General features: G+C 37.1%; 2 protein-coding genes across 2 annotated transcripts in view; one reads left to right on the top strand and one right to left on the bottom strand.

Annotated features, from left to right (window-relative positions):
• Positions 1-267: 267 nt before the first annotated feature.
• On the bottom strand, positions 268-7,490 carry LOC127951840 (retinol dehydrogenase 8). The gene is made up of 6 exons (XM_052549888.1): positions 7,137-7,490; positions 4,067-4,228; positions 2,914-3,093; positions 2,634-2,727; positions 1,571-1,754; positions 268-1,417 (listed from the first exon to the last, which is right to left on the bottom strand). Exons 1-6 carry the CDS (start codon positions 7,243-7,245, stop codon positions 1,190-1,192), a joined length of 957 nt encoding a protein of 318 aa, XP_052405848.1. The 5' UTR covers positions 7,246-7,490; the 3' UTR covers positions 268-1,189.
• An 11,411-nt stretch (positions 7,491-18,901) lies between these two features.
• The window catches only part of LOC127953270 (collagen alpha-1(XI) chain), a 53,706-nt gene continuing 48,001 nt past the window's right edge, over positions 18,902-24,606 (top strand). The window contains exon 1 of the mRNA XM_052552287.1: positions 18,902-19,217. Coding sequence (XP_052408247.1) covers positions 19,139-19,217 — 79 coding nt within the window. The 5' untranslated portion in view covers positions 18,902-19,138. The remainder of the gene's footprint in view (positions 19,218-24,606) is intronic.

A 24,606-nucleotide genomic window follows, 5' to 3' on the forward strand; every position in this document is an offset into this window, starting at 1 on the left:
ATATTTAACTTTTAAACTTAAAATGGTATTTTCTGTTCTGTGTTTCTTTTTAAATACCGCATCAATGCTGATATCAAGGACTGGAACTGAGAACCGCTGATTTAGGCTTTATATAACTGATGTGCAAGCTCTCTGTTGACTGGCACTGTTACATTTTTTCCTGATAAAATAATACCACAGACGTTGCATTAATTGTATTAATTACCATCATGTTGTACAGTGTATTGCTATTTTAATCGAGAATCAAATAAATAAGCACAACAAATATTCATTTTACAATAAAACTTTTAATAGGCCTTTAAAAACAGGGCTCCTCCTTCGGTAGACTCTTCCCCTAAAATTAAATTAACACAAGTTTCCTTTTTCTCTACTCCTTTTGTCATTGATCTTACACTGTGCTATCCAAGTTTTCTCCATTCTTTCCCGCTCATTTACTCTCCTCTCATCTTCCTCACTGCAATCCATACCCATACTGTCTGTCTCTTTCCCTGCCATCTCTGTACCTATACAGACCTTTGGTCAAAAACCCCACTTCCCCACAACACCCAAATTTACTTTATTCTCAATAACTAAACCTCACAGTCCTCAGTCTTCCCAAGTTTATATTTTGACTCCTCAGTAGTCAGTCCTCGATTAAAAACTTCAGGCAACAGCAATGCATCAGTCCTCTGCCCTCCGAGCTTCAGACATGTCTTCTCCCGGATGGGTCTCTGCCAGTCGTGTTTTGAGCCAGACTCTTTCAGAAGACGTCTAATAGTGCCTCCTACCATACGACAGTGAAAACACTAAACATGTTAACTCTGTCAGAGTTTAACAGACATTGTAAATCATTAGTACGAATAAAGGCAGCTATGTGATTCTTTGTCAGTTCAATCATGACCATCATGAGCATCTGTTATAGTGTATGGTTTGATTTCATGAACTAGTTTTTATTTTTTTGTAAATGCAAAAATGCTCCAAAACTGACAATCAGGGTAATAACTTAAACCAGCTTACTCCTTTAAAACAATGTCTAACTCACTTGATTACGTGAAAAAAAAAAAAAAAAGAAATCCAGCAGATTCATGTGTGTGTTTAATGTGGATTATTCCTTTGAGGTATTATATTCTATTGTTTGCTGCTTTGAGTTGTGTCCGTTCTGCTGTAAACTGAGGGAGTCGGGAGCGTGTGCTTCTCACTGCTGCCCTCTTCAGTCAGGAGAGATAGTGCGTCTGCGCAGACAGCTGCATGTCAGGCATTTGAGGATGCTCATGGTGATGTGCATGAGTGAGCCGAAGTTAAAGAGCAGGTTGTAGAAAGTGTGCACTGAGAGTCCTCCGCTCTCATCCGCGTATTTCATGGCCACAATCGGCGTGTAGAGGCTGTTGGTCAGATTGCGGAATCGGGGTCGGCTGGATTCAATCACTTTCTTGGTGCACTGGATTGTGGGTAATTAAGAAGAGAATAATAATTATAGGTTTAGTGTATAAATGAAAATCTGTGGAGACTTAAAGGGTAGCGTAGAAACATTAGAGCTTGTTTTCAATGTAATGAATTTCTAGAGTTTGTATGTTTGCAGTCAAACACATACTTTAGCAATGTCCTCAGGGGTTTGTCCCAGCGCCTCAAAGATATCGATGGACGAAGGTATGTACACATCCTTGAAGTATCTGACCGTGTCCGCATCTGCTCCTGGATACTCCATCTTGGCCACCTCTTCCATCATCTTTGTTTCAAACTCTGTATGCACTGGGCCTGGCTCAATCAGAGATAGTCTAGGAGTATAGAAGGAAGGCTACATTAGCACCATAGCACACTTTAACCTCAATGGATTATAAAAAGCCTGTTTATATGCCAAGTCCGGTGAGCACAACAAGTTTGTAGAACCATGGAAATAAATCAGTCAATTAATCTTGAGATGAGATCTCATTATAGGCATTTAAATGAGAATAAATTAATATGGTAAAAGAATAAAAACCCCTTTAAAAAAAAAAAAAAAAAAAAAAATCAAAGATGGAAAATTTTGTATTACAAGAAAATACAGTTGCAGTCTTTCTACGTCAACATTTCATGTTTAATTCTGTGTTACTTACTGTTTCTTTCTATTTAATTTACTAGCATTTTTTTTCCCAGAGAAAGTTCTATTTTTTTTAGTTGAGAGATATTTCCAATATTTCTGCTGTAATTATAGCGAAACTGCTTATTTTAACACTTTTTTTTAAATCAACAACAGAGTATCAATATATTTTAATGAACCACAGCATGTTTTTGATTGCAGAAGAGCTGTATGTATGTACTTCAGTACATTTAAAAAAATGTTTTATTTAGATTTAAATTCATTTATTTAAATATTTTTAACTCCTCCTGTGGCCTGACAAGGATTCTTGAGGATTATGAGATTACTCTCAATAGAACTAAACCAGTGTTGTAAGTGTAGCTAAATAACATGAGTATAATATATTTATACAACAACATCACACAAACTTCAGTCTCATTCTTTTCTCATTTGCTGAACCTCACATTTATAAACGTATATCATCGCAATTTGATATTTCATTGATATGTGATTTTAAACCTTGTTTTTCCCTTTTTCATGCTAAAAATTCAGACTTGACATGCACGGGCTTTCAATCATCAGACTTGGGATCACTTACTTCACATTAAACTTCAGCAGCTGCACGGCCATGCTCTCACAGAAGCCCTCTATGGCAAACTTAGAGGCCGTGTAGACGTCGTTGAATACCACACCTGCAGGTGAGGTCAACAGAGACATATTCAGTGATCATGTCATTGTACTGCTGCCCTCTCAAAGTGGCCCAAACCATATGTGCCATATCTGACTGTCAGCTAAGTGCATAACTGTGAATGGCTCTATCGTCCCTCTGACTGTCAAGCATTGAGCTGTGTGACACACAGAAGGTTTGTCCATCCTACCCTGCAGGCCCATTACGCTGCTCATGACGATAATGTGGCCGGATCGTCTCTTCTTCATGTCCGGCATGACCTCTTTTATCATGCGCACCGTTCCGAAGAAGTTGGTCTCAAACACTTTCTTCATGTCATCCATGCTGATGCTCTCCACAGGGCCCAGCAAACCCACGCCTGCGTTATTAACTGGACAATCAGAGAGGAAGGACAGGTGGTTATGGTCTTGACTGTTCTCTGAGGCTCTAGGCTAGTATTAATCTATGGTGACCACATATCTTTTTAAATAATATCAGTCAGCAACATGCTTATTCTAGTTGTCTAGTCATCTGTAACGTCAATTCTCAAACTGTTGCATTAAATTGACTGAGTGTTCGTAGGCAGAACAAATATTTTATTTGCGCAATCCAACTCAGCGTCTTTTTCTGTAGCCTGGACATGCTGAAAACATGAAATCCAATTTGTTTAAGCCCGATGCAAGCCTTCGAACGTGGACCCGTTTGAAATCCTATTAAAGTTTTTGGTTAATACGTTCGAGTCTGAACAGTCAAATAGGATTTGTGTGTCTCTCTTATTCGTCATGTGAAAGGTTAATACAATAGGTGTTTCGGCAAGAGCAAAAACAACAGGTGGTCATTATGTGACCGTTGTAATCACATCATGAGATCACCACTTTACAGTGTTTAATGTTAACTATAACTGCATGATTTGTACAATCTTTGTACATGTGTTTTGTCATACGGACATAGTCACCTCTGATAACCAATCTCTCTTTATTTGTAAACTAGAAACATTCCTTTTTTTGTGAAGCAACTTTATGTGTTGTGAAAAGCGCAATACAAATAAATGTGAATTAAACTGAAACACAAACAGGTTTGGAACAACTCATTTTTGGGTGAACTGTCCCTTTAACTGTATCCACAGTTTCAGTATATTTTATTGTTTGCTAATGAAACATGATCAATGGCAAAACATCCTTTGCTAAATTCTTGCAAGGTGAAACTGCACAGGTTTGTCTCATTAATATTGCAACCAGTGTTTTTTCATTTTTTTTTTTTTTTTATACAAGCCCTTTTTTTAATAGCCCATCTAAAAAAAAAAGTCGGATTTCCCCTGCAGTATGAGTAAAGCCTATATGAGGTCAAAGGCGGTGTGCACTCACTGAGAATGTCGATGTGGCGGTCCTTTACGCTGTCAATACACTGCCTGACTGAGTCATCACTGCACACATCCAAGGACAGCAGTGTCAAGGTCTTTCCGTATGTGTCACCCGCCGCCTCCACCAGCCGGTCCTTCTTTCTCAGGTCTCTCATAGTGGCAATAACTTCAAGACAAGTGACAGAGAATCATCAACATTAAGGACTAATATATCTACACATTGAGAGTGGAATAATGACAGTTGTCTTTTTAAAGCTGACTTTTATATTTGCCTCATATTCGAAGAAGTTTGCATCACCAATTCTTTATTACTGTGAAGCTGCTTTAAACTGTTTATAGTGCTATAATAAAGATGACTTGAGTTGACTCTGAGACGCTTTGTCCTAAAATCACCGCAGGAGATTGCAGTTTGATTTAATTGGATCCCTTTTATCTTTTTTTTAGCGCTGACATATATGCTGACTCGAACAAAGCACTCGGTCTAATCAGTGGTAAGTGTTGCTTAATTAAACTATGGCAGAAAGATAAGCTGAAGAGATTAACATTTTAATGCACTTTGCACTTTGAACACCTGAGGGGACACTGACCTAAATCAAGCACCAATCCCAGATGTTATAATAAGCTTGAACATCATTCATCTGTAATTCTTGTAGGTGGATTTGGAGTAATCAGTGTTATCTTTATCTAGATCAACAGTGTGATATTAGTGATTGGCTGTAATGCATTCTAAAGTTTGGGGTCAGTACAATTAAAAAAAAAATACAATTCAGCAAGGATGCAAAATGTATCAAAAGTAACAGTAAAGATATTTACAGTGTTACAAAAGATTTATATTCTCATAGATGCTGTTCTTTTAAACTTTCTATCCATCAAAAAATCTTGGAAAAAAATAAACCTTCTGTTTGCACAAAAAAAAGTAAGCAGCACAATGGTTTTTAACATGGATAATACTACTACTAATAATAACTGTTTCTTGAGCAGCAAATCAGAATATTAGAATGATTTCTGAAGGATCATGTGACACTGAAGACTAAAGAAATTGTGCTGAAAATTTTGTTTTGCATCACAGGAATAAATGCAATTTTAGAATAGATTACAATAGAATTAAATAGCAATATTGTTTCATATTGTTGACTTATTTCAAAAACATAAAAAAAAATCTTACAGACCCCAAACATATGTACGATATATCTATATATATCTACATCTATCTATCTATCTATCTATCTATCTATCTATATATATATATATATATATATATATATACAGTGTATATATATATATATATATATATATATATATATATGCGCTGCATTTTCTCTTTTCTAGCATGTAGTACTTTGTATTACAGCAATTGTCCTGTTACTGCCTCCTTAGCATGAATAGTCTTGTTTTAATCCTCATTTATAAATCACGTTGGATAAAAGTGTCCACTAAATAAATAAAGACATTCTTCAGTTTGAACTTCAAGATTTACATCATAGGCTAACTTTGCTTCTTTGACACTGTCAGGCGTGACTTTAACAGTGTCTGTCTCTGGGACACTACCACACCTTGAGTGGACTGATGTTTGATCTGCTGATTAAATCATCTTTGATTTTACAGATGAGGCTGAGAAGTCTCCAAAGCAGATCAAAGTGTTGAAGCGTCATTCTGTCAACAGACAGCCTCCATGATCCGTCACAGCCCAGCTGCTGTTGACAAGATCCAGTAAGCATGAGTAGACTGTAATGCATCTGTAAGGTGATGATGGAGACGCAGCTGCTGGGAAATCTGCATTCCTGTCTGCTTAAACTAGATGAATTTATAAAGCGTAAGCTGGACCTGATGTGAGAAGAAATGAATTGTTACGACACACAAAGCCTGTGCGGCCAAACTAGGCCACAACATAAATGTGTTTGCGAGAACAACCGCCTCGTAGTTAAAGCTGTTGTTTCAGAGTAAGACTTGAGGCAGATTAAACATTCTTGAATGAGCCGCTCTCTCTTGTAATTGGAATTTTTTTTTGGCTTCTTTGAAGTTGGCATATATCACTGCTCCTAATTATAACCAGAACCAATGAAATGCCTAATCTCAGAGGATTTTGTTTTTCTGAAAAAAAAAGAAAACATTTTTTTTCCCACTGTTGCAATACTCTTCAAATGAGGACAAAGTTCAGACGGAATTCATTTAAAAGATGAAAAAGAACGAAAGAAATGGGTGGATGGGAAACTTCCCATTCTGTTTCATTTTAACGTCTTTCGTGTAGTAAAATAAAGGGACTTCAACATGCCACACTTTATATTAAAATGACTATAATAACAAACCAAAGCTAAAGAAGAAGGTATAATTCAAGTGTAATGTAGATTATTAGTAGGCTACAGGACTGTACATCAATATGTGTACAGTAAGCATCATATAACATAGGATTTATCTCTTAATCCACCAAGGGCCTCTACTGCAAACCAAACACTTTGTATTTGACTGACATTAATGAGTCTCTGGATGTAGCTGAGTAGGAGATAACAAACGTCCAATGGTTTTGCCCTGCACCAAGTGCACATGAAGTCTTCAGATGGCCCTCACTTGTACAGGTCTCCAACTTTGTCCCTCTCCCAACACTCATTCCAGTGTGTGAACTATGGGCGCATTAGACACGGCACTAAACCAGGGCAGCGGTTTACAATTCACAGCCATAAAGGGAGCTTTGTACTGGAGAAGTCACTTGAAAGAGAACTGGCAGTCTCTTTATGATCTCCGCCTGGCGAGCCGTGCCCTGGAAACTGCGCTTTCACATGACAACAAAGAGCCTTTGGGTTCAGCTAGAGAAAAGTGAATGTAGAATCTTGCGTTTGGGGATGAAGAGACAAACGAATTCTCTAATATACATCTTGTTATGTAATGAAAATGTCCAACGGTTGCGTTGCAAAATAAGACTTGTATGCTACCGATTCATAGCGACTGTAAACATGTGTAAATGTACTGCGAACTTCTAGAATCTGAGGACGTTCTGAAATAGTCTAAGCAGAAATAGAACGTTCTATAGCTAGAAGTTTGAGCGCTGAAGGAATTAGAACGCAAATGAGCGCGTTTACCATGGTAACGCTTCAGTTCGTCTCTGGCCAGCAGCACGGCGATCCGCAGTCCGATCCCGGAGGAGCAGCCGGTGATCAGCACCACCTTCTGCTCGCCGCCGCTCGCCATGGCAACTCCGTGTCAGCTGCGAGCTGGAGCAGCGGACTTTAAATAACTTAAAGCGGATCATGCAACTCGGCGCTCGCGTGAGCGGGTTACGCGGTCACATGGCAGACAGAATCGATTAGTTAAAGGAGGACGTAAACACGCATGCTTACTTGCGCGAGCATCAGCGTTTACTGTACCGCTTTGAAAAACAAACAGATTAACGCAGTCAGATGCATTGCGAGCTGCGGGTGCAAAGGGGAGAGGTGTGTGTGTGTGTGTGTGTGTGTGTTTGGGGAGGGGGCGGGGGTCTAAGGCGAGAAAAAAAAAAAAGTAAAACAACAATCATTTAAAAGTAAACCGTTTTAATCAAGTCTATTTAATTAGGCTAAATGTCTTTATTTCACGCCTTCTGTTCTGTTAGTTCAATGTATTATAAGTGAACATGATTTAAAAATGCTGAAGTGACTGTACAACATGCACACGAACAGGAAAATATTATATTGTTATATTATATCCATAATACTGGAGTTTGTTATTTATTGTAGTAATTAATTAAATTGAAATTGGTTTTGATTTGCCATCCTCCACTTATAAATTCCAGAATTGAATTCATAATTTTTTATAAGACTATTTGTTTGATGTTGCGACTTAGTTATTATTATTGTTATTTTTTAGTATATATTCAGTTAATATAATAACCATGAAATATTTCCACACTCATATAGCCTGAGTAAAGCTTCTTAGTAATTTCTTTAGTATGTACTGCCATCTGCTGGTAAAACTTATTACAACACATGCAGCTTTAACTCGCTTGACGCCTAGAAATGTTTGGTCGTGATGTAAAATCATGATTTTAAAATCATCGTTCTAAATATAATAATTCATCACATTTTTATTATTATTTACATCCATAACACAAACAGCTCTGGTAAGGTTATGTCAACCTTTATGGATATGAATCAGTGATGGGTGACTGCAGCAATTTAGTAGCCTCATTTCCTCCACATAGAAGCTGCTTTTATAGTCTGTTGGTCCTTGGTTGAATAATCTGATACCATTTGGCAGAAGGTGCAAGTGAAATAAGTCTATAACTATGGTCTTTAGGAATAGATCTGGTCTGCTTAAGACATCCAACTGAAGTCTTGGTTGTTTGGGCAGCTCATAAGCAGTAATGCTGATTGTCCGCTGATTTGATTGCATTGTTCAGCACAGCACTTCAGGGCACAACAGCTCACATACCAGCCTGTGATGCAATCAGGATGCTCCCGTGACATATTTGAACAGTTTGTAGGAGAATTAGAAAATTAGTTATGTTTTGTTTTTTCTTTGCACTGTAATACCCACTGGTGTGACCCCCTCCACTGCAGTCACGTGGATGTCTCCTCCCTTTCCTATAATCTATGATCATCTATTTAATCTCCTTTTTATCCTGCTTCATAAGCAGGATTTGCAGAATTTCTTATAATCGGTATAATACAGTAGGTTGGGGTGTAGTTGAGGAAAGTAAGCTGTAGACACTTGAAGCATAGGTTATAAAGTTAACTTGTTTAAATGTTACCTGTAGACTTCCTACTATTATCAGCGATGGAATGAAAGTCTGACAGTTTTATCAAACAGTCAGATTTTAGGGTTAGGTTTAGTACCGGGGCTTGTACCGGAAAACTTTAACTATTTCACTCTGCATGTAGGGTAGTTAATAGTTCAAATTTGGACTTTTACACAAATGTTATTCCAGGATAAACAAAAGATACTAATCCAGGTCGTGCTTGGAAAATCATAGTCACTGTGGGAATCTGGTTTCATCTGCTTTACATAATACATAACCATCATTTGGATATCACATTTTACCTTTGAATGTGTTACTTCATTTCTTCCCTTGTAAAAGTGGGCTGAATTGTACTGAACGTGCTCTTGTAGTGTAATTCGAGCCTAAAAAGTATTTTTTTAAATGACCACAACTGTACTTGCAGATGATAGAATATTATATTTTGTAATAGTTATATTAATCTTAAATGTAATATGGAACAGAAATGGAATTTGAAGAATATTTTAGTTTAGCATAAATGCTTGTCAGTACATTCAGCAGTAAAGTTGAACCATAATTCAAAGACAAGAAGTAATTATGAAATTACAAATAAAAATATACTTGAGTCCTTCTCTAAACTGTAAAACATTTGAATTAAATTGCAGTTTAATTGGGGGGTGTCAAAACACACATAAAGTGATAGTACAGATTTTTAGTCCTGTGACAACTGTCAAGATTATTTTGAATGGAATGGGAGCATTGTTGACGTGTTAATTGTTTTGAGAAAAAGTACACTGTATTGGAGAAAAGTGTCAAACTGATTGAGAAAAACTTTAAAATGAAAAAACCGGTCACTTGAAGCGGTCATACAGGCATGGACTAGTAAAGATCCGCTCTGCGGTTTTCTGCTTTGACATTAAGCATAACAGATTAGCTTGGGTTGATGGAGAGGATCGAGTTTGATGCTTTGCATATCTGCTCTGTGGAGGCTGGGTTTGTTTACAGAATGTTCTGATACACCACAGGCCTCACTGTTTGTAGTTATTGATTTCTGTCAGAACTTTTAAAGTTTCTTCATCTGAGGGTAGGCATAGTTTCCCCAGCATGATTCCTGGCCTGCTCCAGCCCTCAGAGTTACACACTGGACACAAGTTTAGCCTCGCAACCTCAAAACCCACAAGTTCATGACAAAACGAGGAATGGAGAGGTTCAGTTAAAAGGAGAAATAAATCAGAATTCATATTTTAGACCACAGCGCACCAACAGGAACAGACTTTGTTGTGAATTGTCCTTCTTTCACATGTACAGTAAATAGAAATATGCAAACAGTGAATTACTTTGACCTTGTTTTGCCAGTTGACAACAGTCTTGCTATTGTTGAGTAAAACTCTTTAAAATGGTTTTTTGGTTATTGAAATTAAGCTGATATAAAATAAAAGATAAATATTTGATGACAATCTTAATGAGAAATGTTGCCATAACAGCTAACTGAAAATATATTTTTATAAGCCTGTATATATAGTATAATTTAATAATACTATAAAGCACTTAAGTATAATAAAACGCTTTTTAAATTTTATTTATGGTTTTAAGGACTAAAATGCATTATTTTCTTTTTTTGAATTTTGAAAAACCTAAACTACTAAAACTGAAATGAAAATTAATTTAAGCTATATACAATTAATATAAGAAAAAATCTAATAAAATTACAAAAGCACTTAAATATAATAATAAAAAAATGCTATGAATGATTTTTCGAAATTGTAAATATTACTGTAATATGTTTTATAAGAAAATACATTTTCAGTCTTATTACTTCAAAATGTCATGTTTAATTCAATGTGTTAAATGAGTTATTTGTAATTATTTGTAAAACGTCCGAGCAATTTCTGCATGAAAATTATTTCTACACTTTTTCTCTCAGTGTATATAAAAAATACAAAAAAAAGGCTGGTTGACAAACGTTTAGGGGCTCATTTGCGGTCATTTTCTGTTCTAACAATGAATTAGGATGATGATAATAAAATATATGAAGTGCAGAAGTTTGTTTCTCATTATACAGTTTATCCAACTGGAGAAAATGCAACAATTTAGAGGTTGATACAGCCCATCAACAGGGGTTTATTGGTGTGTGTGCGGGGGAAAACAATTACAAGGTGTTAATTGTTTTGCTGAATTTAGCTTTTAAATTCTCCTTGCTCAGATTTAATCAGTTGAACCTGAATTTGAAGAAGGGAATGAGAGGATGTATGAAGTTCCCTGCTGTGCCTTTCCTCTGCTTTAGGAGAAAGTAGACAGGTGTGTGTGTGTGAGTGAGCGAGTATACAGTAAGTGTGTGTTAAATGGATGAAGATGAGTGCCGGGGAGGGAATTTTAGCCTCTAAGCTATCACTCTGGCATCTTACAGAGGTTTAGAGAGGGATGAAGAGAAAAGGAGAGTGTGTGTTGAATAAATAAGCAGCAGGACAGGCCTCTGCTTGCTGTCGTCCTACAACACACTCTTCTCTTTCTGGCTGCTTTCATGTGCGTATTTCTTTTTTATTGTGAGTCCACGTCAGGGTCATGCTGAATGTACATACAGGATGTATTCATTTTTTATTATTTTTTTATACTTTGTTTGACTGTTATGACCTTTGACCCTGCCTATGACTGCACTCCTGTTGAGTTCAGTCTGGTTTCCTGTCTGTGAAGGTGGATTCTCATAGACCAGACCAGACCAGACCAGACCAGGGGAATCACTGCAGCTTTTTTCCTTGACTCACTTGTTGCCTTCATGAGATCAGAAGTGACTAAGAAACAAAAACAACACATTTTGATTGAGATGTTTCAGATGTATGAGTCTAGTGACACAGCTTGAAGTTATTGAGCATTGAGACCAAGGTTAAAAATCTTAACATAATACATCATTTTCTTGTTAATAAACCAAGAAATAACTTGACAGCTATTTTTATTGTGTGGAAAGAGCATGTTTGACAGAATCATAAGGTTTCATGATAATTGTTCTTTTGTTGCGGGGGAACAAGTTTTTGAGCACCATTAAGTTTGGGTAGATGATAACAGATTCTTCTTTTGACAACAGCATTTTAGTCAAACACTTTTTTTTAACCTAAATTATCCATCTTAACTGTAAAAGAGCCAAATAAAAGTTTTTAGAAATTAAATTATAGTACATTTTGAAAAAAATAAAATAAAAATAAAAGTAAATAAATTAAAACAGAATGTATTACAAAATAAGAACAAAAAAGTAACATTCACAGTAAAATTGTATTTTGAAATATAACCTAAATCAGTTTATGAAATAAAAGTAAATACAATTAATTAAAACACAATGTAATATAAAAGTAAAATTAAGCAAAATTTTATTTTAATTAAATCAAATCAATTTATGAAGTAAAAATTATATAAGATAAAATAAATTAAAACAAAATGTAATATGAAAGTAAAACAAAACAAAAAATTAATTAATTTTAAATTAAATAAAATGAACAGAAAATTGATCAAATATTCCATCTGATATATTTGCAAAGGTATCCAGAGGCCTGCTGTTGTAGTTTTGTTTTGATTTACTCAGTGTCACTTTGGATGATTTTAGTATTACAGTATCTCCATATGCATGGTTACTATTGCAGTGAAATGTATACTATTCACAGCTGGTTTTCTAGCCAATTAATTAAGTTAGATGTGAAACTGTTCTTAGAGTGAGAAATAGTTCTTATGTGTCCACTGCATAGACGGCAGGCTCTTTCTCTCTGGGCAGCTGGAGGCGAGTTAGAGACACATTCACAAGAATGTTTGCTGCAGGTCAAGAGTGCTGCTTTCTGCTCTTTTGTTTGCCGTCTGCTGAGGAGGTGTGGAATGCAAACTTCACAAAAGCAGAGGGAAGAAAAGGGAAGGACGACGAGAAAGAAAAAGAATATGTGCCTTTTAATAAAAGGAGGCGAGCTTACAGAGAAGAACAGAAGAAAGAAAGAGAATGGGAAAAGTTGTAGGAAGTGGGCAGACTGAGAAGGAGAAGTGAAGCACGGGACGGAAGACAACATTGCATTCGAGTCTGGAAGTGTTCATTGATTTACCGGCTCATTAAAAAAACTGATCCTGCACGCTAATGATTCCAGGCAGCGCCACACTGTTAATCATCAAAATAAACACCACACGGAGAACTCCTCCCTCGAACGCAGCAATCCAGACACAAACTGAGGTGGAAAAATCTGTTGTGTTGTTGTTACAGCAGGCATTTTCCACATTAAGAGCGAGCTGTGCTTCATTACAGGAAATCTGCTCCTCCTCTTCCTTAAGAATTGAATGTGTTCTTCTTCTTTAAGAGGTACTAAGTGTCTTTTTATGAGGTCAGTGCAATTACAGTGAGAAGCTGTGACTGTTTTTCCCCTGCATTAAGTAGTTTATAATCACACGTCTTTGAGCATTGGATGCTTGAACTGACGGAAAATAAAACTAATGAAATTAAAGATATTAAATTGAGCAGTTTCAAGTCGTTTACAGTATTCTCATTAAATCTAACATTTCCTCAGCACAATCCAGACCACCCCCTTGTACACACACACACACACACACACACACACACACTACATCCCGAAGATGACCCCTCAATAACTGTGACATTTTTTTCCTTCTCAGAAAGGAATGATCGTGAGAAAATCTGTGTGGGATCTTACCCAGGAATTAGGTTCTTTAAAAATCGATTACATCATGACAGCATTTTATTCAAATAATTAAGTTATAAAGTACAGTAAGCTGATGTGTAATGTAGACTTATCCAAAGCTGCTTACCAAAACCAAATACCAAAAATGTGTTTATTTATTAAAAAAATTGCAGTTTTACAATATTTGACTGCAGAATGTCTCGACTGACCAATCAGAATCAAGTATTCCAGGCAGCTGCGAAATATATGATCACACAAATAAGGTGTTTTATTTGTGATTTATTTGGGATAGGATCATGCATGAGGGAGTTAGACAAGCAGGCAGTGAGAGATCACAGAGTCTGCAGTGCTGGAGGGAATCAGATGTGGATCATATATTAGAGCCTGTCAGTAAATCATTGGTCATATAGAGCTGATTATAGATATACTGTATCCAGGAGCGTTTCTCTTAGCTGGCTCGCTCTCATTGATCTTTCCTCACTTCATGCATATAAAGCAGATCTGTAACAGTGGGAGTTCACAGAACATCTGTCATACATCTCCAGCTCACTACAGTAGCTTTGACAGCTCTGCCCTCAAGGACACTGGGCAGGCTTGTCAAATCAGCACTTACAGTATGTGATTGGATGAGAAATCAATATGAGATTGAGAGTGCAAATTACAGTGTATGCAATGTGTGTTGAAAAAAGAAGCACACTTTCAAAGTGTGAAGAGAAATCTACTTATGTGTGAAATTAATGTAATATTTTAAGATACCGAACTGCATGCTTAATGCAATTAAACTGAATTATGGTTTAAATGTATATTGCATACCTGAGTGTATGTATATTGCATACCTGAGTGTTTTTTGACGGACTTTAAGTAAGACTTTCATAGTAACTTGTATTGTTTTTGAAATATGGTTAAAGTGTACTGCTGAATGTACTGACAAGCATTTATGATAAACTAAAATATACTTTGATGCCACTTCTATTGAAACTTGTATTCAAATATATGTGCAATCACACATTTGCAATGATAAAGATTCAATTTATTGCATTTCAAATATATTGACTTTATTTGTAAGATATGTTTATTGGGAATATACATGTATGAAATATGCATATACATTAAAGTATCCACACATTCCTAATTATCTATCATAACAATTAACAAAAATATACATAAATGACCCCCTCCCCCAAACACAGTATGTTTGTAACAGCAGAAAAATTGTTAAACAAAGATAAAATCTATTCACTTTTGCTTAATTTTATATTATATTAAAATTAGCTTTAGTATGATAGTCAACAAATAAGTGAACATCTTTAAAGTACATGACAAACAATTAATAAAATGAAATATACTTTTAGGATTTGAAGTACACTACAAGTGTACATTTAATAGAATTAAACACTCTTTTTCCACAAAAGTTTAAATGTCATCTTTATTTTGATGCATTGGTCTTTCAAGATGTTTTAGACTTTGTGAAGTTGACTATTTACTTCCTTCATTTATTAACCAAAATAAACCAGTGAACTATATAACATGATTTAGTTCTCAACTGGTGAAAAGATTAATTTCAAAGACATCTTTTCTCTTCGAAATCCCTCAAATTATGTTTTGGCAGCAGTGGAGACTCTCGCTTTATTAATTTGAAACATCAGATGCATATTTTCCTCTTTTGGACAGATTGCTGACCTGTCCCAGCACGTTCCACCTTTGTGAAGCATTAAAGAAAACAGTTGTTATTCCAATATGTTCGGATCACCTTCGCTTTCTCTTTCTGTGATTGATGATTATATTAGCCTCTATATTCATCCCCGGCTCACATAGCAGCAGTATGTCACCTGTGTCATTCCACAAGTTCTTCTCTTATCTGAGGTTCCCTGAAATGAAATGTCTCCAATCTTTAGCATCACTAACTCATGAAGACTCCGCAGGAAGAGACGGGTGTAGATGAAAGCAGCAGACACGCAAAAGCACTATACTCATGTGCCACACGTGACCTCAAGATGTAGAAAGTCGGAGCAGTGCAGTCAACATGGAGACCTCTTGTCACAGGAGATTCTTTGTCACACTCTATGGGTGGCTGGTCTGTTGTTCCTCTTCAAGGAAATCTCGGATGGTTTCATTCCCTGCCAGCTCTTATAATGTATGTTTGTGAACTGCTACATGAGACTGATTTGTGTCAAATCACAGATGTGCTTTCATGTAACTGTGTGGTGTGCCATATGTTCCATGAACCCGGGTAGACAACAGAGGCGGTCACATTTCAATGATTTATGCAAACAGAGAAAGTGCCAAATGCAACATGAAGCATATAAACACAATATAAATGCAAAGCTCTCTATTTTTGAAATGAGAGCACTTACAGGCCTTTAGTGTATGAATTATGTGTGGATCAACGCTCTTACGCTCGGCAAGGTCTTTTCACAACTTAATTCCTAACATATGACTTAAAGATACATTGCTTTTGATGACTTTCAGCTTCCAGACAATAACTCAGATTTGAGTCATGCATTCATATAAACAGCTTGTTCACTGAGTTGAAATTTGGAATAAAAGAAAACTGGTAGAAGAAGATCAAGTAAGCAGTAAGTAGCATTCAAAAATCCACTTGGTGCAAAATCTGAGGGGGCATGTGGATCAATTAGAAAATGCATGAAACTTCGTTATAGAAAGAGAATAAGGGAAGGAGTGGAGATGGATACTCTGAAGAGTCTGAATCAGTCTGTCTGAAACTCGCTGATAGAATTTGGAATTTCTCACTCTCTGCTAAAATGTCCAACTTCATTCTTAGTAACTATCTGCTAAAACCACCAGGAATGCAGGTCTAACTTAAATGAGAGTCTTGACTAAATTGAGGTGAAAGTGTGTGTGAGAGTGCAGCGATTATCTGAATATCTCAGAGGCTCTTATGTCTTTTGTTCTCTTTGTGCACTTCCCAAATCCGTCCCATGTTTATCTTCACACCCACAGGGCGGATTATTCACTGCGACTAGATTGTTTTTATGAATCGGAAAAAGGCTCTTTTTCATTAAACATTAATCTCTTTGTACTGCATGAAGGTTGTAATTTTGTTTTAGTTTAAAAGCCACGCACTGTTGATGGACGTTTATAATATTCAACACGAAAAACATGTATTAATGAAAATGATACACATGCAAAGTGACCTGAGAGCAAAACGCATTTCCTGTGAAGAGACAAATATGTACAAGGTCATGCTGCTTGATACAACTGAGAGAGAGAATAAAGAAAAGAGAGATTGTTACGTTTCATAGTGTGTCCCACACTTCCCCCAGCCTTGTTTTCTGTGTTTTCCCCCCAAGGAGGATCGAGAGCATCACTTTTCCTACTTTCTTCTATTTCTCTTCAAACTTTATGAGCGCTGGCTTGTCCACAGAGCTCTGTCATAGCCTGGGTTATGGTGATGTCAGCTCCATTAATTATTGTCAATTAGAGGAATCTATCTCGTAAAGGCTTGTCAGTCTGCGAGTCCAAACCGAAGCCGCAGCAGAATTTTTGGCCAAAGTGCTTCAGAGGCCATGCAAACTTTAATATAAAAAGGATATGTGTCGAAGAAATGTAAAGGGCCTGGTGGGTTTGCCCTTTTTTATATGCAAAGCATCTCCCTTCGCATGCAAAAAAGCACAATGTCATGCTAAGACATGATCTGCCATGTGGATTTTTTTTATGTGTTAAATAACATAGTGAATATGTTGGTGCATTGTTAGTCTGAGAGGAGCGAGATCAGCAGATAATCCACTGTTTCCAATACACTTCATTAACTGACCAAAGTTGTTCAAGTACTCATTGTTTGATTAGTTAAAGGCTTGATCCCTGATGTGTTATTTATTCATTCATTCATTGTTTGTTTTTCTTTATTTCATTTTCTTCCTTCCTTCCTTCCTTCCTTCCTTCCTTCCTTCCATCCATCCATCTGTCCATCCTTTCTTCCATCGATCCATCCTTCCTTCCTTTCTACCCTCCTTCTTTCATTCCTTCCTTCCTTCCTTCCATCCATCCATCTGTCCATCCTTCCTTCCATCCATCATCCTTCCCTCATTCCATCCATCCATCCTTCTTTCCTACCTTCCTTCTTTCATTCCTTCCTTCCTTCCTTCCTTTCATTCATCATCCATCCATCCATCCTTCCTTCCTTCCTTGCATCTTTCAATCCATCCTTCCTTTTTACATTCCTTCCTTCCATCCATCCATCCATCTGTCCATCCTTCCTTCCATCCATCATCCTTCCCTCATTCCATCCATCCATCCTTCTTTCCTACCTTCCTTCTTTCCTTCCTTCCATCTTTCAATCCATCCTTCCTTCCATCCATCCATCAATCCATTCTTCCATCCTTCCATCCATCCTTTCATCCTTTCTTCCTTCCATCCACCCATCAGTCCATCCATCAATCATTCCTTCCTTCCTTCTATCCGTCCTTCCTTCCTTCCATCCATCAGTCCATCCATCAATCATTCCTTCCTTCCTTCTATCCATCCTACCTTCCTTCCATCCATCCATCAATCCATCCATCCATCCAACCATCTATCCTTGAATTTTGCTAGTTAATTTCGTTAAATCCTTGAATTTGTAAATTAGTTAAATAGATGTTTATGCCCTGCTGAGAAAAAAACTATGATTTTCAAGACTTGGACACCTGTGGGTGAGTAAGTGAGTAATGACAGAAATGTGTCATATACACATAGTTACAGTGGTGGCCAAAATGATTACAACACTAGTATTTTCAGCAGCTAAAAATTATATTGCTGTAGTGTGTCAATATGAAATATCTGTTTTGCCGTTAATGGTAATAATCCAGTAAGATTTTTGTTTCCACAAGGAGTCTGACAACAGCCAGTGCTCCACACAGAGATCTGATCTCACCATCATCAATCTGTCTGGAATGACATGAAGAAACAGAACAAACTGAGACAGACTCAATCCAGAAAAACTCTGGCAACGTCTCCAAGATGCTTCAAGAAACCTACCTGCAGAGCTACAGTACTCTTAAAAGTGTAAAAATGCTGTAAAATGAGGATGCTTTGAAAAATTAACAAACAGTGGCACAAATCTGTATTAATGCTTGCAACAGAAACTCATATTTCCTACAGCAAAAAGATAGAAATAGTTGACTTAAAACCATTTTTTAGCTACTAAAAATACTTGCGCTCTAATAATTTTGGCCACCACTCTATACATACATTTTGAGTAGGCCTACTGTACAAATTGATTTTAGCTTGTTTAGGCTGGTTTTAAGAAGGTCTCTAATTCTGACTACCTGAAAAGTGCCCAAAACTAATCCTCAGGCCAGTCTTAGACCAGTAAATCAGCTTAAGCTAGTTCATAATGTGCTCTCTCTATGCATTTTAACGGCTACATTATATAGGCCTATACATTACAGCAACGTCACACTCACAACACATCCAATTTCTGACACGTGTCCTCTGGAGGCACCGTTTAGCACCGGGAGTCTGGAGATAAACGCAAAGGAGGGGACGGGGAGAAAGTTTGGAAAGGAGTGAGAAGAGGAGGCAGAAACTGAATGAGAGGGACAGAACTTAGCGGTCTTGGAGGAGAGGAGGATACTCAGAGAAAAAAAAGCCTCTGCATCTTGAGAAACTACAGACTGGGACCGCAGCAGCACTTGCCTCTCTCTCTTACTCTTATGGCTTCTGGGTTTCCTCAGTCGTAATCTGCTGGTTGTGTGATAAAGCGCTCGAGCGGAGGTAACGCGTGCTGAACATGACGCGGCTGAAGGAGACCGCGGTCTGCGCGATAGTGCCGCTGCTTCTCTCTCTGTGCACCACAACGACACATGCGGGTAAAGTAGCCTACATTTAAACGTGAAACAATTGTTTTTTTTAACACTGCTTTTTTGTTCTCAATCAAAAATCCTTTCATCCTTTGAAACCACGTATTTATTTCCTATGCACTTGTTACAGATGCGGCTTCTAGCTGCCCTAGTAAATAACCTTTGGTTTAGTTTAAGTTGCTCAGAATGTTTCGTGACGATCTGCGCGCATGTCGCATTTCACTTGCAGTTTTTACCTTAATCATTTTATAACGAGCTTTTATCGATGTGGGGAAGCTTGAGATAAATGTTAAAAAAGGCTAAGTTCAACCGGTTTGAACTTGTTCATTGTGTTTGAGGATGATTGACAGCCACTAAGTTTCCAAATCACTCTCCCTAAGTTTAGACTGTATGTTTATATTTCCCTGATTTATTCGGTACTTTGCATCTGTCTTTAGTATTTAAGCATTAGGCTACAGCTTATTTTTAACTATTTCTATAGTTTTCGAATAGTATTTCAAGTTTCTTTCTTCAAATCAAAATTTCTTTTTTTAAACAGAGTTTGGTAGTTTTTGGTAATCGATTTTTTTTTTTGTGATTATCAAAAATATACGTTTAAAAATGTTTGCCATCCCCATCACGACCTCACTTAACCCCAACCTCTTTTCATATGAACAGTTTGTTTGTTGCTCAGTCTCTTCATTTTGTGAAATGTAGGTCTTTATACATAGCCTATCTGCTCAAACTTTCCAGTAGAAATACATTGCCCCCCCCCCCCCCCCGCCCCCACAACAACCCATTTTGGTTATATTGTAAAGTAAATAACACAAACTTGCTAATTCAAATGATATAGTTCTGTCATTTAACATCCAATTCCTTAAAGTAATTCATTAGTATTCACCTCAGGAGGGTGGTGGTTATGTGTGATAGTGATTTCACCCCCTCGAATAGCTTAAACTGATGGTGTTACAGTTCACTTGAACACTTCCCATGGTCCTCTGTTTTTCTATTTTACCCATTTTAATGGCTTTCACAACTCTTTTGTCTTTAGTATGCTCCATTAGGTCAAAATCATCGATCAGGTGTAGTTACCTGTCTCCCATAGTTGGAGCAGTCAAGGAAGGAAATTCTCCAGTAGACTGTCATGTCATGTTTGAGTGTGCGTGTGACTGCTGTCGGTTTGCTGTGAAACAGTTTAACGTTGGCTTGAGACATAGGTGAATGAGTGCTTACTGACCTACTCCAGTAGATTAAAATTCCTCATGGGCAGTTGGCCAAACCTGCTATTGTACAAATGTAGTATATATGTCAACACCATAAGATGACTGCAAATGTGGGCAGTTTCAATTGAAAACTTGTTTTGATGTCAGCAGTATTAGTGTACCCCACACAGTTAATTTATTATACAACTATAATGTTGGACTTTTTTGAATATGAAAATTATTAAACAAATGCATTACTCATGCTGCTGTTATGGTGTGAAAAGGTCAGTGGCATGTTTATAGAGATTATATATAAAGTGCATATAATCACTGCCTTTTTTCTGAGCATTGGGGAAGTGCGAGGTTATTATATTAAACTGAAACTAAAATTAAAATGTATTTAAAAAAAAAAGTTATAAAACTTGTTATTTGGCAATGCAGCATATCTTTTGTTAGTGTATTTTAACTTTTTGTACTAAAATAACAATAATTAATTAAAAGCTAAAATAAAAATGTCTAAAAACTGACATATACTGTAAAAAGAAATACTAAAATGAACACAAAGCAACAACATTAATAAAAATGATGATAATGAAAAATATAAATGTAAATTCAGTTTCAAAATATGAATAAGAACTATAATATAATCTCAATGATAAATGAAAGTGTGTCTACTGTAAGCAGCCTGTAAACCTCCAAAATATGTTTTAGAATTTTCAAAATGTAATCAAAGAAACATTATTATGTAAGATACATTTATTATTTTTATATCACTAAGCAAAGTGACATTTGACCATATGACTCCTGGCTCAGACAGTCAGATGCTTTTGCTTTCACTGAAGCTCAAGATGCTGGAAAACAAGATCATTAAGTTTCATAAAAGCTTATGCAGTTCATGTAACTTGAGTGCTGGTGCCATTAAGGACACAGATAAATTGGTAGATTTTATAATTGCAATGAATTCCTTGTATATGTTGATCAGGTCAGTATGAAGGGCATCTGCAGAGATGCAGTGGCAGTGCTATTACTCCTGTCTGATGCAGCAGTGGATTCTGATATGACAGAGCAGGATGTGGTTAGTTGAGTCAGCTGTCGGATATTTGCATGATTGCCCTAGAAAGTCTGGCATTAGTTTCATGTGTTTAAACTGCAGGACCTTGTAGCCACAGTGTGTTGTCATGTCTGACATGGAGAACAAAGGCATTTTTTCTTATTGGGATTCTTCTGTCCTGCTTGTTCTCCATATTTATATCCAGTCTATCTGGCCTGTCCACTTCAAAGGCCTTGAGTTCTAAGGCTGTGGGAGGACTATTTCTAATGTTGCATCTTCTCTTCGTGGTTATCATGTGTGTCTGGTCCATGCCTTCCGCTCTGCTGCCCCAGATCCTCACCTTTCACACGGCCTGTTTGGAAAGTCCTGCAGTGGAGCAGCCATGCTTGTTCTTTTTGATCCCACTGAACAAACAAATACATGAAACTGTATGGATGAGAATATTTAAAGACAAGACGCCAACGAGGATGGGAGATTCTACTCAAAAGAGCCTTTTCTTTCTCTAAACAGTCATGCCTCCCTGCTGCTGAGGAACTTGGGCCATCAGTGCTGCTGTGCAAAATTTGTCCTCCATCCAGAAACAATACAAACATCTGGCTCACAGAAGCAGAGCTCCATCCTCATTTCAATATGGCTATATAGATTTCTGAAAATGATGACATTTTTTCACCTTTCCATTAGATGAGCAAAAATTGCAATCAAAGCGATTGCCATTGGCCTATCATAGATCAAGTAGATAATCAAAGATTTCTGCACAACTAGTGTCTCCAAGGGGAGCGGCAAAAACACTCCAGTCTCCTGTCTTACATGTTTGATGTCTGGTCAAACATATTGCCTCAACCTGAAATCACACCAAAAAGCAATACTGAAAACACCACACAAACACAGTTTATATAAAAATTTTACATATGAATTACTTAGGGATTGTTCACCCAAAAATGAAAATTCTGTCATTAATTACTCACCCTCATGTCATTCAAAATCCAAATACCTCCATTAATCTTCGGAACAGAAATTAAGATATTGTTGATGAAATCCGAGAGCTTTCTGTCCCAGCATAGACAGCAACGCAACTACCATGTTCAAGGCCCAGAAAGTTAGTAATGACGCTGTTAAAAAAAATGTGTCCATGTGACACCAGTGGTTCAACCCTGATTTTAAAAAAGCTACAAGAATACTTTTTGTGTGCAAACAAACTTTATTCTACAATTTCTTCTCGTCCAGTAATTCTCCGACATCATTCACAAGAGTACTACAACGTCACTTTCAAACCACTCAGAATTATGTGTTTGGAAACTTTTCACATTTACAAGGAATTTCAGTTTAGATTTTGCCTATGAAAACTTGCAAAACAACAACAAATGTCACCTTTTTACAGTTGCCGTACATTATATTAAAGCTCATTAGCTGCATAATGTAAAGTTCTGCTGGTCAGTCTTAGACTGGGAGGGTTTGTGTGCTTAATTTGAATATTGGGGTGGGGGACAGCAGTGTTCAGAGAGAGGCAGGTGTTATCTTTGTGAACCCACTTACAGTGAGCCTTGCTGGATGTCTCACAGTGAGCAAATATCATAAAACAAATTTTACAGGGAGAGGAATGTTAGACTGATGTGTAATGATGCTCAGCTCCCTGGCACAATAATGCCGTCCACTCAGCTGTTCCCAGACTCTAAGTACGCTGGATACAGTATCCCACAGTGCTCCACAGGACCCACATACTGCTCCCACTGCCATCAAATTCTCACCACACTAGAGAAATGAACGATTCTGCAACTGAGAAGTAGTTTCTTTATTTTCAGCTGGGAATCTGGTTGCATGTTGAGCGAGATGGGAATGGTATTAAACAATCTTGTTCCGTCCAAACTGTGGGTTTAGTGCAGCATGACTCCTAGAGGGAAAGAGTTCGCTGCGGTGGGGCAGATTCCAGGCTTTTCTAACAGCATCCAGCCACCATTCTGACCGGCTTCCAAACATTATTGATAACATGAAACAGATCCAGATTCAAATCTCAATCACGTTTGTGCTCCAAGCTCTCAACATTTTTGTAGAGCAGTTCGTCCATCTGTTTCATTTAGCGTTAGTCCATTGGGGAGATCTTAGTTGATTATTTCCACGCATATAACCAACATCCTACGCTTTCTTGGAAAAGAATGAACAAATGAAAGAGTTTGTTGAAAGACAAACGAGTTAAAATAGCATCCAACAACACACAAAAGGAACTTTGAGATTTGAACTGCATTTTTTGCTTGTCTAATGTGGAACAATTTTTAAAGTGTGAGTAACTAGAGATTGGTCATTGCTGAGGGGGCGTAAGCTGGGATAGCGTTTCTGGTGTGTCTTTGGGCGTTTCTGAGCTGCATTGTCCCATCTTTCCTCGCTTCATTGCTTCGGCTGTATATAGGGGTTGGCTGCAGGCCCCTTGAGGTCAGGGGTCACGACCAGTAATTCAATTATATCCAGCCTCAGAAGGGCCTTAAATATTGTATTTTCACAGATTTAGTACTTATATCTATGTGACTCCAGTAGTATGTAAAATTACAGTAGTGTTTCATAGTAAGTTTCATAATAAGTAAATATATCTATTTGTGGTATTATGTTTTAAAAATCCGCTGGAGTCTTTCTCATGGTGTGGTAAATATTCCTGTGGTCTTGAGTTAGTGTGGGAGGATATACACTGACTGATATACACTAAAGGGAGTTCTCCCTCAAATTATAGTAAGTTTACAGCTAATCATTTAGCCAAGACTCCTATCCCAAGTGCTCTGCTTTCAGTAAATAAAGAGGTGGGACAATATGAGAACTGCAGAGATGGCAGGAACACAAGGTTAATGCTCAAAGGATGTTCATGGCGAGTGCAGACAGCCAGTAAAAACCACAATGAATCATGTTGCAGAATTTAGTACATATTGTGCAAACATGAGATCAGTAACATAATGTTTTAATAGACTTCACCAAAGCACTTCACTGGTTCATTCAGAGTTTAATTGAATAGATTGGAAAAGTAATCATATAATATACTAAAAACAGTATTTGTAGTGTTTGAGTTGGTTCGTGGATTTGTTTTTCTGACCTCTTATGGAAGCCCCCTGTAAAGGGGAAGACAAAGAGGGATGTAATGTAACAAACATGATACCCTTGTGAAAAAGAAGAACACTTTAGTATAAAA

Source organism: Carassius gibelio, chromosome B3 (assembly GCF_023724105.1).
Source record: "Carassius gibelio isolate Cgi1373 ecotype wild population from Czech Republic chromosome B3, carGib1.2-hapl.c, whole genome shotgun sequence".
NCBI lineage: Eukaryota > Metazoa > Chordata > Actinopteri > Cypriniformes > Cyprinidae > Carassius > Carassius gibelio.

Excerpts from the sequence above, each read along its gene's own strand:
- LOC127951840 (XM_052549888.1), bottom strand. The coding sequence starts at position 7,245 with ATGGCGAGCGGCGGCGAGCAGAAGGTGGTGCTGATCACCGGCTGCTCC. Across the intron at positions 3,094-4,066 it reads CCGCCACATCGACATTCTCA|TTAATAACGCAGGCGTGGGT; the intron begins GTGAGTGCACAC and ends CTGATTGTCCAG. Across the intron at positions 2,728-2,913 it reads CAGCGTAATGGGCCTGCAGG|GTGTGGTATTCAACGACGTC; the intron begins GTAGGATGGACA and ends CCTCACCTGCAG.